Source organism: Hippichthys cyanospilos, chromosome 15 (genome assembly GCF_059441005.1).
Source record: "Hippichthys cyanospilos isolate Australia breed blue-spotted pipefish chromosome 15, RoL_Hcya_1.0, whole genome shotgun sequence".
In the NCBI taxonomy this organism is placed as follows: Eukaryota; Metazoa; Chordata; class Actinopteri; order Syngnathiformes; family Syngnathidae; genus Hippichthys; species Hippichthys cyanospilos.
The window spans coordinates 18,833,219-18,850,991 of record NC_142383.1 but is presented as its reverse complement, the minus strand read 5'-3'; the positions used below and the strand labels follow the sequence as shown (position 1 = coordinate 18,850,991).

At 46.6% G+C, this 17,773-nt stretch overlaps 2 protein-coding genes across 2 annotated transcripts; both read left to right on the top strand.

The window, feature by feature from the left end:
• The first annotated feature begins 993 nt into the window (after positions 1-993).
• Positions 994-14,592, top strand: zmiz2 (zinc finger, MIZ-type containing 2). The gene is made up of 19 exons (XM_088434404.1): positions 994-1,336; positions 3,330-3,410; positions 4,001-4,118; positions 4,255-4,472; positions 4,906-5,062; positions 5,642-5,860; positions 5,989-6,201; positions 6,296-6,379; positions 6,459-6,636; positions 6,829-6,970; positions 7,555-7,765; positions 7,855-7,960; positions 8,402-8,559; positions 8,683-8,750; positions 8,943-9,011; positions 9,071-9,321; positions 9,682-9,797; positions 10,663-10,785; positions 11,839-14,592. The coding sequence occupies exons 2-19, from the start codon at positions 3,361-3,363 to the stop codon at positions 11,944-11,946; spliced, it is 2,589 nt and encodes an 862-aa protein (XP_088290530.1). The 5' UTR covers positions 994-1,336; positions 3,330-3,360; the 3' UTR covers positions 11,947-14,592.
• Positions 14,593-15,264: 672 nt separating this feature from the next.
• ppiab (peptidylprolyl isomerase Ab (cyclophilin A)) lies at positions 15,265-17,474 on the top strand. Its single transcript, XM_088434405.1, has 5 exons — positions 15,265-15,444; positions 15,691-15,721; positions 15,981-16,069; positions 16,295-16,467; positions 17,143-17,474. Exons 1-5 carry the CDS (start codon positions 15,376-15,378, stop codon positions 17,273-17,275), a joined length of 495 nt encoding a protein of 164 aa, XP_088290531.1. The 5' UTR covers positions 15,265-15,375; the 3' UTR covers positions 17,276-17,474.
• Positions 17,475-17,773: the final 299 nt, after the last annotated feature.

The following is a 17,773-nucleotide window of genomic DNA, read 5'->3' as shown; positions in this document are numbered from 1 at the left end:
GCGTTAAGCAACACTTTCTCCTCACTGAGCTGGCCAAGTCTGCCGAGGAGGTCAAGGCTTTAGCTGCATTCAACTCATAGTTTTATGATCTGAAATTCCCAATCTTGCGCAACACAGCCATTGTGAAGGCCTAAAGTCAAAAGTATTGTTTTGAGTTAAGTATTATGAGTTTTTTTTGTGATTTTGCATTTTAAATATGATTTGAATGAATAAATCGCTTAGAAATGATCCGGCAAACCATTGTGGGATTGCTGGAAGGTGACGGCATTCAAGTAACCAATGACTGGGCACATTGCAAAGTGCCGATCTCACTCAGATTGGCTCTTCGTCGGGAAAGCTAGTGGTTTCAAATTAAGCTGAGCAAAACTTTGCTTTTTACTCGTAGTGTATGTGACAGATGGTCAAATGTGACTTTACGAAACCGTCTTTGGTATCAATGACTCCAGAGGTTGAAGCCTATTTGAAACCCCAGTGGATGTGATTTCTTATTGCAGACTAGTGCCGGGGGAACACGAATCTATGTACAGTTTGTTGTACAAAGATTTAATGATGCGCATGTTATTGTGTGGTTAGGCATTGTGTGGGCATAGTGTGTTTTGACATGTTTCCACCTTATCAGATTGATCGAAAGGGACACTGTAATATTCCGATTTGGCCCCTACTTCATAATTAATATATGTGCAACAAGACTGTAAATGACGGACCAGCAAAAAAATGTAAAATGCCAGCTTCCGCTCACAAACACGCACAATTCTGGACAAGGCACTATACACGCTTGCGACAAAACCTTACAACAACACATACTCGTAAGCGCACTTTAAAGTACGGTATTTTGTTGATCGTTTTCCCCAAACAGCCAGTACCTTTCCAAGATGGCGGAGCTAAAGACGCACGGCGAGTACCCGGATGCTTCTTGGTGACGCCATTCTCGCCGGGAGTCTTGGGAAGGGCGGGCCAACGGCCGTGACGTCACGAATTCATTACCGCTTGTCATTGTGCAATGGTGTGTTTTTCCTCAAGTGAGCTCCGTGTCCTCGACAAGCTAGCTCTAATTGGCTCGCCGAGTTAGCGTAATTAAACGTGACGCCGACCGGAAGTGTCGAGTCTCCCCGATTTAAAACACTTGCTGCGCCGCCTGCGTCTTCCTTGTGGACACTATGAGCGTCGAAAGGAGATACTTTACGGACAAACTTGACAGCTAGTCCGGCGGACTCAGCCGACTGCGACACCACACGCGCTAGCAAGCGAGCTAGCGGCTATGCCGAGCTAAGCTAAGCTAGCTAGCTAGTTCGCCGAGGCGTCTGGCTTGGGGACGTGGACGCGCGCGCACAGACAGGTAAGCTGCGTGGGAATGTCACGACGCGAGCACGTCACCCCCGTGCACGCGCACAGCAGCACGCGCCGTTACCGGGGTCGCGAGCACGCGCCTACGAACGCACGCAGCCAGGTAGGCGCTACCGAACGTGTCTTTTACGGTCGCGTGCACGCCGCTTTGTTCGTTCGAGCCGCCGAAAGCGCGGGAACGCCTGGAGGTGTGCGCGTGCACGTTTTGACCGTAGACTGCGGCCGCGGTCATCGCGCGCATGCACGAGCCCAGGTAAAAGGCGTGCGCGTGCACACACGTGCTCATTGTCTGACGGATTCTCGTCGTCTGGCCCGGGTCGCGCGCGTGCACGAGCAGCAGGTTCGTGTTGTTTTTGTTAGGGAATTCTTAGTCTTGTTTTTTTTTTGTGCCTGAGTCTTTGTTGTGTGCGTGGGCATGCGGCACCTGTAGCGCCTTTGCGAGCTGATGTCGTGCGCGTGCACGTCAAGAATTGTTGATTATCCAATAGAATTCCCTAGTATTGACGTCAAACGTGTTACAATTTTAGCTTGAGTTAGTCATTTATTGTATGACCATGTCCACTCAGTTGCGTCAATTTTCCTCTTCCACTGAAAGCAGAGCGCCACCTGCTGGTTTGGGGAGCTTTCTCACATTCTTGTCAAAATTTTAACTTGGGAATCTTTAATTAATATTACCGCAATTCCCCAAGTATAAGACACACTTTTTTCCCCAAAATGATGGCCTAAAGTATGGGTGCGTCTTATAAACGGTAATTAAAAAAAAAAAAAAAAACTCGTCACTTGTCTGTTACCAACAAGTGTCTGTTCCAGCTAACAGTCGCTGTGTTGGCTGGGGTTATTGCGACATTATTTTCAATAAAAGAAGCGAGCAGACTGAACCAACATCCTTGTCCACCCTTGTTCACACGGGAATATTACTAAAACCGAGAGGATCATTTATGTCTCCAGCTGATTCAGCTAAGAGTGCACCGGTTAGAGAACACTGAAAGGTATTTATTTGACTCGTTTATTTATTGCGCTCTTTTGGCATATGCTGTACACACGATCATAAACCTGGCGAAACACGGCTGCTGCTCACCTTTGGCGTTTTTACGGTCAAATGAAGTCGAACCTCATCGCGAGGAAAAGAAAAAAGAAGTGCTTCGAGTCGAGTTCACTGACCGCTCGCAATGTGGAAACACAAGAAAACAACGCGCAACAAATACTATCTAACTTTCAGATATGAACACAAGAAGAGTTTAAACAAGATGGATTTGTTCTGTTTTGCTATAGTTATTTTATTGTTGCCTAAATGTTGTGTGCGTCTTATACACAATAACATAGAAAATAGCAGAATTTGACCGCAAAATGAAGAGTGCATCTTTTACACAGCTGCGTCTTATATTTGGGGAATTATGGTATTTATTGTTTATTTATTTATCGTCGTGATTATGTTGCAGTTAATCTCTTAAAAAAAACATTGTGATGGACCAATTTATAATTCGTGTGCAAGCTCCAGTCATAAGTCCAATTTCATCAAATAATTTATGACTAAATAGGACATTGCAAACCCTCAGCTGTTGATGTGCGGAGTAAGATAGTTGTGTCGACCGATGGCGGATGATTTGCACATGGATTTACTTTGCCTGGTCGCTTGGCGTGATGTCATCTCAATTTGCATATTTAACTCAAATCCAAAGGATCGGATCCACAAATCCAATGGAAAGATTGTCAGTTTTGGACATATCAAAACCCCGATGTTTTATCGTGCATTTCTCCCGATTTTTCCATTTATCCTTCCAACGGCAACTCGCCGAGAGGGTTCAATAGGAATTTTCGTGTTGAGACCCCAAAACCACCAGGGGGCGCGAGCGGCCAATTTTAAGTGTTTGTGTTTGAAATCACCTAGCTAAATTTAGCTCCAATCATACATAAAAAGCAGCAGGCCGTTGATGGTGACCATGATGATGACGGAGCTTTCTCCCCCTTGTGTGGATCTCTTTCAGGGGGCTCCCCAGTCACCCCCATGCTCCTCCAATGAAACCCCTCAACTCCATGAAACGAGCCCCGCATCCCACTCATCAAAGGTAGCTAGCCGCACGCACGCGCGCGCACGGAAGGGGTACAAAATCCCTCATTTGGATCAGGAACACATCGGACACCTTCAGTTTGCCATTACGGCTCCTTGATACTTTTTTGTTGTTGTTGTTATTTTAAAAACTCTTCAGACATTTTGTGCAGAAACCATCTTGCAGACAATCAAAAATGAAAAGATTTGATTGCGCAGGAGTCTTTAAAGACCCGATCTTTGTTGTAGCGGTTCTCAAAGTGAGGTCCGCGGACCGTCTGTGGCCTCACTGTAGGCCCCTACAGTGAAATAGTGCATGAACTGGTTGCTGTACGAGGAGGCTCCGCCCATCAGTGTAGGGGGTCCGTGCACTATTTCAGTGCCTTGGACAAGAGTTCTCATCTTTTAAAATACTTGCTTAGTGTGCTGATGACAAGAAATCTCCTCAAATATTTTTTCAATGAAAGGCTAACTCACACCCTTGATAAGTTAGTTTTTCCATGACTGCCATTTAGCTCTGCTAGCGGGAAGTCTGTGAAAGGCGCTCGTGCGAGCAAGCGCTAACGCCCGCCGCCGCCTTCGTGCCCCCCCCCCCCCCTTCCTCCGCAGCGGTGACGGCGCCTTCCTCCATGAGCCAGTCTCCTGGCAACCAGCAGCCAATCAGCACGCGGGATCTCTCTCTGTAGTAACCACAGTGTGGGGCGTGACCAATCCCACGCACAGCCAGGTAACATGTGACACCGCTTTGTCAAATCGAAGAAAAAGAATCACGGCTAAGAACATTTGTTCTCATTTTTGTTTGTTTTTTGAACTTCATTTATGAAGCAATGTAACTAATGAAGCGGCCTGCATTTCCCTCGCAGGTGACCGGAGCGCCACCCATGGGTCCCGGCGACAACGCGGGCGGTCACATGATGCCCGGCGGGGGCGGAGGCGGCGGGCCCGGTATGGCCGGCGCCATGGGGCCGCAGTTCATGAGCCAGCAGGGCTACGGCGACTCCATGCCCAAAGGCTACGGCCAGCCGCTCATGTACGGCCGCCCCAACGCGGCGTATAATCCCGCGCCGGCCTACGGTGGCAGGTACCTCATCTTCAGATAACTTGTAGCATTCTGCACGGGATTTACTTTTGACAAATCAAAAACTTGAGATTTTATTTTTGGCCCCTATCGCCCTAGTTGAATTTACTGTCAGATGCTCAATTGGGACTTATTGCGCTTTGAACCTTAATGGCAAAGTTTGAAGCTAATTTCACAAACTAAAACGGAAATCTAATGTAGTTGGGTAACTTGATACGGGAGTTGTCAAACAGGGACCCCTTTTTACAAAGCGAATTTTCCAAGGACCCCATTTGCAAACGGAAATAAAACGTACAAATCATTTAAGCCGAACATAAGTGGCCTTTTTCTTCACCAACAGATTCAGCGTGAGCTAATAGAATGACGGGAGCCTCGTCCGGTCCGATGGCATTAAGTTGTTTAGCGTTTATAAATACGACTCCTCCCCTCTGTGCAGTTACCCCGGTAACAGCGGCGGCTTGGGCGTACGGCCCCCCTCGGACTTCACCACGGCCGCCGCCGCCGCCGTGGCCGCCGCCACGGCTACGGCCACCGCCACCGCCACTGTGGCGGCCATCCAGGAGAAGCAGAACCAGGACATCAGCTACGCGCAGGTACCGGAACGCTTGATGCCCTGAAACCAAATCCTGACTCTTCTTATTAAAACTTTTCTTTCAGTTTTAAACCTTGATTTTCATCCACATGTTTTTCTTCAAAACCCCCTTTTTGTTTTGAAACCGTGATTGTAAAAAACCCTTGAAAGCCTAACATTTGCTTCCAATCCTAATTTGAAAACCCGAACAAATTTCTTGGAAGCTTTCAAACTACTCTTAAATTATAGTCTAGGTTTAAAACCTGAATTTCAAATCGTAATTTGAAACCTTAGCTTTCAGATTTCTCAAAACATTCAGCCTCGTGTAAAACCTTGAATCCAATTTTGAATTCCTAACCCTTGTTTGACACTGTAACCTAAATTTGAAACCATAATCCAGGTTTGAGGTATTTTAAACCCTAACGCTTGATATCATAGCCTTATTTAAAACCTTAACCTGTTTTGAAACCCTGCTCTGAAACTTCAACCCATGTATGAAACCTTCACACCCGAATTAGTTTTAAAGTTTTTATATAATGGCCACTAGATGGCAGCACAGCCTCGCCCTGCAATTCCTCATTCCTTTCCTGTTTCCTGGCAGATGGGCGGAGCCTCCTCGTACAGCAACCAGTTCATGTCTCACGGGGGCCCACGCGGACCTCCGGCCATGAACCAGGCCAGTATGGTCTCAAGCAGGCCTGGACCGGCGCCGCCGTCCGGCGGGGGCTTGTATCCCCCCCACAGTGGACACACGCAGAAGATGCACGGCGGGGGTTATCCCGGTGGAACGCAGGGACTCAAACGCACCTTCCACTCTGAGGTGAGGACCCTCGCAATATCCCCTGACGTAAGAGCCAAATCTTAATTTGAACGGCAGACCTTGACGTCAAGCCTGACCTCACTTTGAAACCTTAACGCTTGTTAACTTGTTTTGACCGTGACGGCCAGTTCGGAGGCGGCGGCGGCGGGATGGCGTCCATGTCGGCGTATCCTCAGCAGCCACTGCAGTACCCCCCCGGTCCGCCGCAACGCTGCGCCCCCTCGCCCTCGTACCCGGCCGGCCGCATGCCCCCCATGGGCCAGTACGCCTCCGGATCGCACGGCAACCCGCCGCCGTTCCCCGCCGGCGCCGGGCAGCCCAACCCGCCCCAGTACTACAAGGTAAACGGCAGGAAATGGAAGAGAATTTTCGACAACAGTCTCGTCAAAATGACTGAGATGAACGAGTGGCCTCAAAATGTTTTTTTTGCCCCAGTCCGAAGTGTTTAACGGGCAGGCGAGCCTGCCCCCTGCAGGCCCGGGAGGATACAACGCTTTCACTCAGGCGGCAGCCAGCGGGGTCAGTTGCTCTCAAGTCAAAACGTTTCTAAGTGCGTATAAGTTCTGAAGTGACAAAAAGCGTGTCTCGTTCTGCTCAGCCGGGACGGGGCGGAGGGATGCCCGTGTACCCCAACTCCCCCATGGGCGGCAATCCCACACCTCCCATGACGCCCGGCACCTCCATGCCGCCCTACCTCTCCCCGGGCCAGGACAGCAAACCCCCCTACATGCCCCCCGACGTCAAAAGCAACATGGGGGGCCCGCAGCCCGTCACGGGTGAGCTCGCATTTTCTTTTAACCTCGCTTTTGCCGATTCACGTTTAAATATCTAATTGATTTTTTGAACTCCCGAGGGAAGTTTTGTCCCAACTCTCGCTTTTTGACGCAGAGGGTCCGAAGAGTAGATAGTCAATTCATTGAAAAGGTCGGAAACAAAACAGATTCTCACTCGACAGTTGTGTTGTAAAGGTAACCCGAGCGACGACCTGCGCCTGACCTTCCCGGTGCGGGACGGCGTGGTGCTGGAGCCTTTCAGACTGGAGCACAACTTGGCCGTCAGCAACCACGCCTTCCAGCTTCGAGACTCAGTCTACAAAACGCTCATGATGAGGTCAGGCGCTACGCTTGCTTTCCATCTCCCTCATTCTGTATGTAGAAGTTCCAATTGGGTTCTTCCCCAAGTGATTTTGTGTGTAGTACTGCAGGTCCCCAGCAGAGGGTGCCCTCACTAGATTGTTGGATTGCGGGTCTCATTTTCTCATTCTTTTGACGTCGTCAGAATGATCAATAAGAAAGACTGGAGGCAAAGAACACAAAGAAAGTCAATATGCAGTTTGCCTGCTCTGACAGAACCTTTGCGACCAGCGCTGGCCTCCTCTGGCTTTTCGTAATCCTTCCTAAAGCAGGGGCCAGTTTACAACTTTTGTGACCTGAATTTGCCTTCACGCAGCTTCCTTATCTCCCCTACTGGGGTTAGTTAGGGTAAGGGGTTTGGGGATTTTTGGGACAGCAAAGTGGCACAAGTAATTCAATCAACCTTACCACTCCTGAGCAAGTGACGATTGATTACATGTGTTTGAACGAGATGGTAGAGCGTCGCTGTGGGCAAAGTCAAACATTGAGCTCCACCTCACATTGAGCCATTTTTATGGAAACGAGAGGTTTAACCTCCTGTTCGACCGTGGCCCCGCCCAGGCCCGACCTGGAGCTGCAGTTCAAGTGCTACCACCACGAGGACCGTCAGATGAACACCAACTGGCCCGCCTCGGTGCAGGTCAGCGTCAACGCCACGCCCTTGTCCATCGAGCGCGGAGACAACAAGACCTCCCACAAGGCCTTGTACCTCAAGCAAGTCTGCCAGCCCGGCCGCAACACTGTCCAGATCACCGTCACCGCCTGCTGCTGCGTAAGTCTTATCTTCCGTATTTGCGCAGCCGTGCCGGAGCTCAACCGCGGCTTTGATATATTATTTTCTTCTCTCGTTTGCTTCCCCAGTCCCATTTGTTCGTGCTGCAGCTGGTCCATCGGCCCTCCGTCCGGTCTGTCCTGCAAGGACTCATGAAGAAGAGGCTGCTGCCCGCCGAACACTGCATCACCAAGAGTGAGACGTGCACACACACACACACACACTCTAAATGTTTGCAGTGGAACACTCGTCTTTTTATGAAGTTCAAACCTGGCGATGTTTTGCACAGGTCAGGGGCAAGCCAAAATTCTTTTGCATGGCGTGCGACACCAAAAAAAGTTGCAACTACTTTTCTAGAATTACAAGCACAGACAGAGGACATTTTTTCTATTTCATTAAAAACACTTTCTTGCTTTACTCAACAAATGTGCGTACACACGCTTGTTGAGGATTGTGTGCCTTTTGCACGTACATATTTTTTATCGTGTAAATATTTTGAGCGTTGAAAAGTTTAAAATGAAATCTAGTGCCACCTCCAGGACAGAAGTGGCACAGTCACAACCAGCGCTTAAAGCGTCCTGAACTAGCGGTAGCTGTATTGTTAAAATGACAGACGATGTCACGTGTGTGTTTCAGTCAAGAGAAACTTCAGCAGCGGCACCATCCCCGGGACCCCCGGGTTGAACGGCGAAGACGGCGTGGAGCAAACGGCCATCAAAGTCTCGCTCAAGTGTCCAATCACCTTCCGACGCATCCAGCTGCCGGCGCGAGGACACGACTGCCGCCACATACAGGTCGGCACGGGGCCTCCGTAATGGTCCTCGGAAAAGGACTGTTTCACATCAACGGCGCTCAAATTGTTCAAAATAAACAAATATATACCTTTTTTTTTTTTTTAACTCCACTTCTCTTCGCAGTGTTTTGACTTGGAGTCGTACCTGCAGCTCAACTGTGAAAGAGGAACGTGGAGATGTCCTGTCTGCAAGTAGGTTCCCTCTCAACTGTGAAAATGATGATGGTGCTCAGGCTTTTTCTGCCAGAAAAATAACAATTGACTGATTCGTTAAAGATATATATCAAAAAGAAAATCCATTCACGTTGACAAGTGTAAAGATGTGAGTTACGGGTGGCGCGAATGACCGTTTAACGTTAACGGCGCCCTCCGCTGTCCTTCCAGTAAGACGGCTCTGCTGGAGGGTCTGGAGGTGGACCAGTACATGCTGGGGATCCTGGTCTACATCCAGAAGTAAGTAATTGCAAAACGTCCGCCTTTGCGGCCACTCATTTGCGGCGCGGCCCCGGCAGTTCCGACTACGAGGAGATCACCATCGACCCGCTGTGCGGCTGGCGGCCCGTGCCGGTCAAGCCCGACCTGCACGTGAAGGAGGAGCCCGACGGGCCGGCGCTCAAACGCTGTCGCACCGTCAGCCCCAGTCACATGCTGCTGCCCAACGTCATGGAGATGATCGCCGCGCTGGGCCCCGCCTCCTCGCCCTACGCCGGCGCCGCCGCGCCCCCGGCCGGCGGCCGGGCCAGCCCCGACTACAGCAGACCCGGTGAGACCGGTGCAAAGTATACGTAATCAAGCTTTTTGAAGACGACGGGAATTGCGTGGGTCTGTTTGACCATTTTTTTAAAACATATAAACCTGGTGTATTGGTTACTTTATTGAATGTAATATGAACTAAAATGAAATGAACACAGATATATATTTTCTTATAATAGGGTTAGGGTTAGAACCCCCCCCAATCATTTTGACTGAAAAAATGTTATTTTTAAGGGTGGGGGGTGACCATGCATTTCGTAGTAATAGGATGGATGAATGAGAAGACGGTAAAAGGAGCTTTGAAGCGTGACGGGCCGTGACCCGGAAGACTTCTTTTTCTCCTGTCATCGTTAACCGTTTTTTCCCTCAGGGAGTCGCGGCTTCGCCAGCCAATCGGCTTTCCCCGAGTTCCCCAACACTCCCGGCACGCCCACCCTGGGGGAGTACCCTCCGTCCGGACCGCCGCTGTCCTACCAGCCCGAGCAGGTGAGACGGACCCGGCTCTTGTGTAAGATGACACTCGGCGTCTTCCTTCTTAGCGCTTGAAAGAGCAGACCCCGCCCCCTCTTACGTAACCGGCGGCGCCGCGGGCGTGTTCTTGCGCGCCGTGACGAGAACCGCCTCGGAACATTTCAACTGAAAAGGGATTCAAATGGCGCCGGCTTGCGCCGAGCCCATTAAGCCTTCTATTTTGAGTGGCGTGTTTTTGTTTAAAATGCTACACATAATAGCGGCGTTTTTTTTTATTCAGTTAGTTCCGAGAGCAAACGCATTTTTGAAGTCACGAATTTACGAAGGTGATGGTGGGTAGCCCCCAAGCGGAGCTCTCTGTTTATGAAAAGAACCTCTGCGAGCTTAATGCTAATATGAGATATGATCATTTTGTGAAAGTGTCAATGCAGACCAATCTGCGCTAGCTCGATGCTAACAAGATGTGAATCGCCCTAGACTGGCTAACGAAAAAATAGCATAGAAGTTCCACTCATCTTCCACTCAAATGTCACATTGCGGACGAAGCCCCGCTAGCTTAATGCTAACGAGATGCGCATCGCTATAGACTGGCTAACGAAAATAAGCAGGGAAGTTCCACTATTTCTTAATGACGACGTAGTGAAAATGTTACCGCTATCTTGATGCTAACGAATGGAGCCATGCAATTTGGCCGTAGAAGGAAACGCGCGGAAGCAAAATGCCGGAGCGCCTTCGAAAGCAGAAGAGGCGCGTGTCTCGGCCTGCTGCCCGCTTAGTGGCGCTGAGAGCCACTAAGCGGGCCTCCATCCCCGTTTAGTGACGGGCGCAGCTGCTAGCCAACTGTCGTTTGCGCCCGACCCACAATCCCTCGCTCCCGCAGCATTCCGGCCACGGCCCGGGCGAGGAAAGGAGCGGCGCCGCTTCCCACAACGCGCGGCTGCACGCCGAGGGCTCCTTCGGTCTGGGGGGCGCCGCCGGAGAGGCCGCCGACCACTCGCTTGACGTGAGCCGCCGGCTTTTCTCCGCTCCCGGGACAGCGCGGGCCGCCGCGACCTTTTGGACGTCCCCCGTCGGCCGAAGGCTTCGAACCCAGCCCCGTTCGCCTCCCGCAATGCCGCGGGCTATTGACTCCACAAAAAAGAGCCCGATAAAAACATCAAAATGACCAATCTTCACTCGCTTCATTTGTTGAGCGTACTGCTACAATGTGGGCCAAATGCTCATCTACGGATTGATTTCAACTTGAAGTGGAAACCCGGCGATATTATGGGAAAACGCACCAAATAGATTCGGTCGTAAAATCATGAAAATGACTCATAAACAGAGCGTACTCACGCTGTTTTTCATATACCTGTACAGCTGAGGGCAAATGCTTAAAAAAAACACTGAAAATGTCTACAAGTAAATAAGTCAATAGACTGTGACGTTACGGGTGCCGTAATAAAAGCATAACAATTACTGTTAACAGAATTTTATTTTAAAAACATAGGCCAAATGCTAAAAAGCAACATTTTTTAATAGCCTTGTGCATGATGCAAAAAATGCAGAATGGATATCATTATAGAGGCATAAAAATGATTAATAAACAATGTATATATCATTTTATAATGTACTGATAAAACGTAGGCCAATTGATTTAAAAAAAAAATGTAATAGCCTTTGGCATTGTGGGAAAAAATGCAGAATGGATCATGTAATAAAATCATAAAAATGACTAATAAACAGTTATTTTTCTAGTGCACTGTTAAAACATTTGAAATAGCCTTTGGCATTATGGAAAAAAATACCAAAGGGATGGAATAATAAATCCCTGACAATTAGTTTTTTTTAAATGGCGTATTTTTTTTGCCGATACTGAATGGCCTTACGGGGACATTTTCTACGTTTTTAGCGTTTAGCCTACAAGTGTATTGAGAGAAATTTGGCAGTCCAAAATGTTTTGGCAGCGCCACATTTTTTTAAAGTTGACTCATTTTTTCAAACTAGCTCATTGCCGCACGTAATTATGCTTTGCTTTTTTTTTGTTTTGTTTTTTTCGCATCCCGCATTTTGGCAGCTTCTGCCGGAGCTGACCAACCCGGACGAGCTGCTGTCCTACTTGGGCCCGCCCGACCTGCCCAGCAACAGCAGCGACGACCTGCTGTCGCTCTTCGAGAACAACTGAGCGCCTCGGGGCATCTCCTCCTCCGTCTCCTTCTCCGTCCTCGTCGTCCTCGTCGTCTCCTCCTCAGCGTGTCCTTTCACGGGACGCGGGAAGACTGCAGCGTGTCCAAATTGGCCTCCCCCGGTAAAACACTTCAGCGCACAAGTATTTTGCCGTTCTCCACCCCTAGCGCCGCCTGATGTGAGATTGAGTCCACAAGAAGGACAATTTTTAGTCTGCTGTAAAAATAATGGCTAGTATAAATTTCCCAGGTTTACATTTCTTTTTTTTATTGAGCAGATGAAAATGAACAAGCTAGTGTGCAAATGTCAACAACGTAACAGGAAACAAAACTTTCTCCTATCTGCCAAATTTCTTTCCCTTGGCATAAAACAAACACCGAAGACCAAATAACACGTTTGCACTTCATTGTGAATGACCAATTTTGTAATATTAACATTTCTTTATGATGCGTCAAAATAAAGTGAGCACAGCTAAATGAGACGGGGCGATAAGCGCGGAACGCATTTGAGTCAGCCTAGTTTGGTCGAAAGTGATCCGAAGCAACGGGAACTGTGGGGCCGGCGCCATCCAACGACAAGGTGGAACCAACTCCCTTTACTTTTTTGAGTTGAAGTTCACTTCCGAGTAAATGTCTCAACTGGAAAAGATTTCGGAGCTCGCGTGCCAAACGGATATGATGGCCATTAAAGATGACCTCATTTCATAGGCGCATTGATTCTAAGGCCCACCTTCAATCAATGGGCTCATTTTCAAACTGTTTTCATGTACGGGGCGCGCCGCATTACAAGGCGCAAAGAACAGAAGCTACAGTCGGCGCTGCGCTAAAAGGAATGGCAACAAAACAATCAGATAGGTTAGACAGACTTTATTACGGTATACCAAACCTCCCCATGTTTATCCAAGTGTGCATTCTGCTGCCCTCAGGTGGCCCTGTAATTTTCCGCGCTATAGGGTGCAGCAAATTATGAAGCGCACCTTCAATAAATGGCCTATTTTCAAACTGTTTTTATAATTAGGGTGGACCGCATTCTGAGGCGCATAGAATAGAAGCTAGCGTAGTGGCTGGGCTTGCCTTATGCAGCCACTAGATGGAGCTGCGCTAAAGGGAACGTCAACAAAACAATGAGGTAAGTCAATTTCAATGTGAAAAAATACCTCTTGATTACATTAAAATACTGAGATCAAGTCCAAGACCAATCAAGAGCCAAAAAACATCAAATATATTGTTTTGTTCACAAAAAAAAAGAATTTATGTGATCAAATTGCGCTTCCTTTTATAAAAACGTTCGTTTTTTTTTGCCCCGTATAAATTGCTTCAAAACTGGAACATATATAGCACAAAAAATAGCTATCGAAAGCAACGCTCCCATCTAATGGTCACACTTAATTACTGCAGTGCTACTAGTAGTGCCCCGCCCACATGGGCCTCGCCCGTTGAATTGTGGAACTTGTGAATTGCCTTCATTTGCTTGCCCCTTTTTACCAAGTCAAAATCAAGCGTATTGAAGAGAAGCTAGTCAATATTAGCGTACGTGCTACAAGTTGAGAAGTGACGGCTTGGCGCTGGCTGGAACTCCAATATTGCCAGTCACAGAAAATTCCTCTAGTTAGCTGCTAGCATGTTACAAGTTGTCCCAATGGCACACGGACGCCATTTTCATTTTCGGAGGCATAAATGCATCACGCCCACAAAAATAAACAAAAGAATTCAATTTGACAAACTTTGGACTCTTATTGTTTTAATGTTACACAATAATACTTCTATCAACAAGCCCCCCCCCCCCCCCCCCCCCCCCCCCCACTTGTAGCCAAAATTTTCCCTTCCTCGCCCATTTCACCATGCTAGTAGTTAGCATTAGCGCTGGAGCAAATGTACCAGTAGGGCATATAGTTTGTTTGGCCGACGAGCGACGGACGCTCGTTCATCACGGAACTCGGGCTCGGATGTAAAGGCGCGCGCTGGCGCCCTTTTCCGCGTTTGCGGTCAACAAGTTGAGTCGGCGCGACAACGCCCGCATTCCATAATTCCGGTCGAGCAAGGTGGCGTCTTCTTCCTCCTCGTTATTCGTCCCCGTTCACAGCCCCTACCCGACATTTTTTTTGCTAACGCACTGAGGTTCAGAAAACGACGACAAAAAAAAACAGAACGTAATGTTGACTTTTGTTTGTGGCTGAAAAAAAAATGACTATTGAACTGCAAATTTACTAGAAGACCTTTTTAAGATGTAAACTATTGCACATATTTTGTAACACACGTTTGAATTGTTTTCTATTTATTTTGTAATCATTGTTATCGTTGACTGTACCTGCGCTTTTGCTTTGTTCATTTGCTGGAGCTCCAAGATGATGATTAAAACCACTTTATTATTTCAAAAAATGCTCTGCTTTGTCCGCTCGCTTGACGCTCCAGCACATTAAGACAGACGCCCATTTATTTTTTTGATTTTTTTTTTTCAACTCATTTTGGAGTGCACATCTAAAACGGATCCGTTTTTGTCTTCACATTTTTGAAGTGTAGAATGTTCTTTTTTAAAAAAAAAAGGAAATCTGCACACATGTAAGTAAAAAAGAGAAAACTTAACGAGTATGCTAAAAAAAAAAAAAAAAAAGGCAGCGCCACTTCTCATCGTTGTTACTGCGCTAGCTTTCTGTTTGTAGCTATTGATAGCACTGAGCTATGGGAGCTGCACACACCTCTCACTTCTGTACTATATGTGTTTTGTTGTTTTTATTCCTTAGGGTCTTTTATTCTTTTCCAATAACATTTACTATACACTGTTTTTTGTGTGAAAAAAAAAGCCTTACTATACATAGTCGTTTTTAATGCCTTACTTAACACTCTCGGTTTTTGCACAAAAAAAGATTTCCTATACGTTGTGAGTGCATCAGTGCAAGTTTGTAGCAAATTTGAATCCAACAAGAGATTTTCAGTTTTCCGGATTGTTCCCCAGTGCAAACATTTCATTTTTAGAACTCCAGACGCCTGCTCAGGTGCTTTAAAAAAATAATAATGATAACACATTAAATTGAATGATTTTTTTACCATTAAAAAAACCGTTAGATGTATTAGGAAATACGTACATCCTATTGCCCTTTTGTTTTTATTTTTTTCCCCCCCAAGTTGACGTTTTATTGCACGGCGTTCGATTTGTAATGGTCGGTGTGCCGTTGTGCCGTCGGCGTGTGCCGTCTCGACGACCCCGCCCACCCCGCATTGTTCCGGCTTTGCTAGTCCAACGCCACATTGTCACTCTTAAGCCCGCCCACCGTTGGGCTCCGATTGGCTTCTGATGACGGTGACGTCGGCGCAGGTTCGGATAAAAATAACGCCGCATTTCCTCTGGCGTCAGATGCGCATTCTTCGAATCAATTCAATTATTATCACCCATTTTTTTGTTTTGTTTTGTTTTTTGCATCGAATAAAACATGCCGAATCCTTCAGTTTACTTTGATATCACCATTGATGGCAGGAAAGCGGGCAGGATCACAATGGAGGTAAGTTCGATTTCCCCTTTTTTTGTCCTAAAGTCTCCTGCGCTAGTATCACGTGAGGTTCATTAAAAAGGAAAAAATGAAGGTGTAAGAAATGTGAAAGGATTCATAAGCTTTTATGCTCATTTCCGTAAACCTAAAGCGGTGACGTCATCAGTCCTCCGTGAAGAAATGGTTGTGTTAATAATAAAAATGGATGGTAAGGTGGTTAGCGATGATTAAAATGTGATTGCGTTTCTTGTGTTGCAGCTTTTTGCAGACGTAGTTCCAAAGACTGCTGGTAGGTCAACTTCCGCTTTTGCGCAGGTAGATAACAAACAAAATCATGTCAACTAGCAAGAAACCATTTTGGAATGTGTTTGTTGCATATTAAAAATGAAAGTAACACGTAGCTCCAATGTGATCGGTCCAAAAAACAAACAAACAAAAAAATGAAGCCTGTCGAGAGTTTGGACGCTTCGGCTGTCGGGGAAGAAGGAAGACACAAAATGGCCGCCGTGTTGCTGGAAGTTTTTATGATGAATTTTTTTGATTGGCAGAGAACTTTCGCGCCCTGTGCACCGGCGAGAAAGGTTTCGGCTACAAGGGTTCCTCCTTCCACCGCATCATTCCTGATTTCATGTGCCAGGTAGCTGGAGCCCGCCTTCAATTTTTTTTTTTTTTTTTTTTTGCTTTAATTCTGCTCACGTTGCAAAAGACTTTGCGACTTTGATCGGTTTTGTCAGGGCGTCAGAAGTTTTGAGGAGATCCTTTTTCTTCCTATCTTTTTCCCGCCGGCGTTTATCGCTTCGGTCCCGGACGGAAGGCGGTTTGCGCGGCTCGGAACGGGCGCTAACGTTTTGCGCGGCGGCAGGGCGGCGACTTCACCAAGGACAACGGGACGGGGGGCAAGTCCATCTACGGCGCGTCCTTCCCCGACGAGAACTTCAAGCTGAAGCACATGGGCTTCGGGACGCTTTCCATGGCCAACGCCGGACCCAACACCAACGGATCGCAGTTCTTCCTCTGCACCAAGGAGACCGATTGGTCAGTGCCAAAAGGAAAGCAAATTATATAATTATATCTAGCACGCTTTTTTTTCAACCCTCAAAATAAACTATTATGCATATTTATAAGGGTTTTTTTTACAGTAAAAAAAAGACAATGTATAGTAAGTCTTTTTTTTTCCCCTCACTAAAGGCATCAAAAAAATGGCATTTATATTTTTTTGTTTTCCGGAGAAAAACTTCTTAGAGCAAGGCGTCCTTTTCGCTGACAAACTGACTATATACAGGAAAGCGTTTGTTTGTTTTTGTTTTTTTAAGCAATAATAAAAACCGTGTCTGGTAAGGCGTTTTTTCACTTTTTTTTGCAATAAAAAAGGACAAGTATAGTCTTTTTTTTTTTTTCAAAAAACATCGCTGCATGGTTAGGCATTTTTAGCATCAAACTACCATGTATAGTAAGGTTTTTTGTTTATTTTAAAATAAAGACTATGTAATGACTTTTTTTTTTTTTTTTTGCAAAAAAAAACCCAAGTGTATAGCAAAGCTTGTTTTTGCACAAAAGGACCATGTATAGTCAGGCTTTGTTTTGGGTAAAAAAGACCGTGCATAAAAGGCTTTTATTTTCTCCTAAACAAAAAAAAACATGTAAGCCATTTTTTTCAGTTCCAAAAGCAGTAATAGAAGACTTTTTTTTTTTTATGTGTGTTGTACGCAGGCTGAACGGGAAGCACGTGGTCTTCGGGAAGCTGAAGGACGGCGACGACGTGCTCAGGTTGATGGAGAAGCAAGGTACGGATAAAGGGACCCCCAAAGCCAAGGTGCTCATCGCCGACTGCGGACAGCTCTAGTGGCGGGGCGTCGCCTCGCCTCGCCTTCCCTCCACTTTTTTTATTCTCTTAGACAAAATTCACATCCAAAAAGTGTACTTTGTAAAAACAATACCACGCTTGAGAAATTAACCAAAAAATGCTTTCATAGAACATACATGCTGGTATTCCCTTTTTTTCCCCTCCAAAAACTGGAATAAAGTTACTATTTTCAAGAAAATGTGGTTCCCTATCTTTGTTGCGATTTCAAAACGCTTCATATCCTGATGTTAAATAACATCCAGGTAAAGCTTTTTAAAGCCTCATTACACGTGTTTTTCGTGAAAAAAAGCCTTACTATACAGTCTTTTTTTGCGAAAAATAGCTTAGTTTTTTTTTTTTTGCAAAAAAAAAGCCTTACTACAGACTGTCGTTTTTTGCGAAAAAAAGCCTTACTAGACTGTCGTTTCTTTGTAAAAAAAAAAAAAAGCCTTACTACAGACTGTCGTTTTTTGCAAAAAACGACTTACTTAACATGGT

Coding starts and splice junctions, on each gene's coding strand:
- zmiz2 (XM_088434404.1), top strand. CDS start 3,361: ATGAAACCCCTCAACTCCATGAAACGAGCCCCGCATCCCACTCATCAA. Junction 5,063..5,641: donor AGGACATCAGCTACGCGCAG/GTACCGGAACGC, acceptor GTTTCCTGGCAG/ATGGGCGGAGCCTCCTCGTA. Junction 8,751..8,942: donor TGGAGATGTCCTGTCTGCAA/GTAGGTTCCCTC, acceptor CTGTCCTTCCAG/TAAGACGGCTCTGCTGGAGG.
- ppiab (XM_088434405.1), top strand. CDS start 15,376: ATGCCGAATCCTTCAGTTTACTTTGATATCACCATTGATGGCAGGAAA. Junction 16,070..16,294: donor TTCCTGATTTCATGTGCCAG/GTAGCTGGAGCC, acceptor GCGCGGCGGCAG/GGCGGCGACTTCACCAAGGA. Junction 16,468..17,142: donor TGCACCAAGGAGACCGATTG/GTCAGTGCCAAA, acceptor TGTTGTACGCAG/GCTGAACGGGAAGCACGTGG.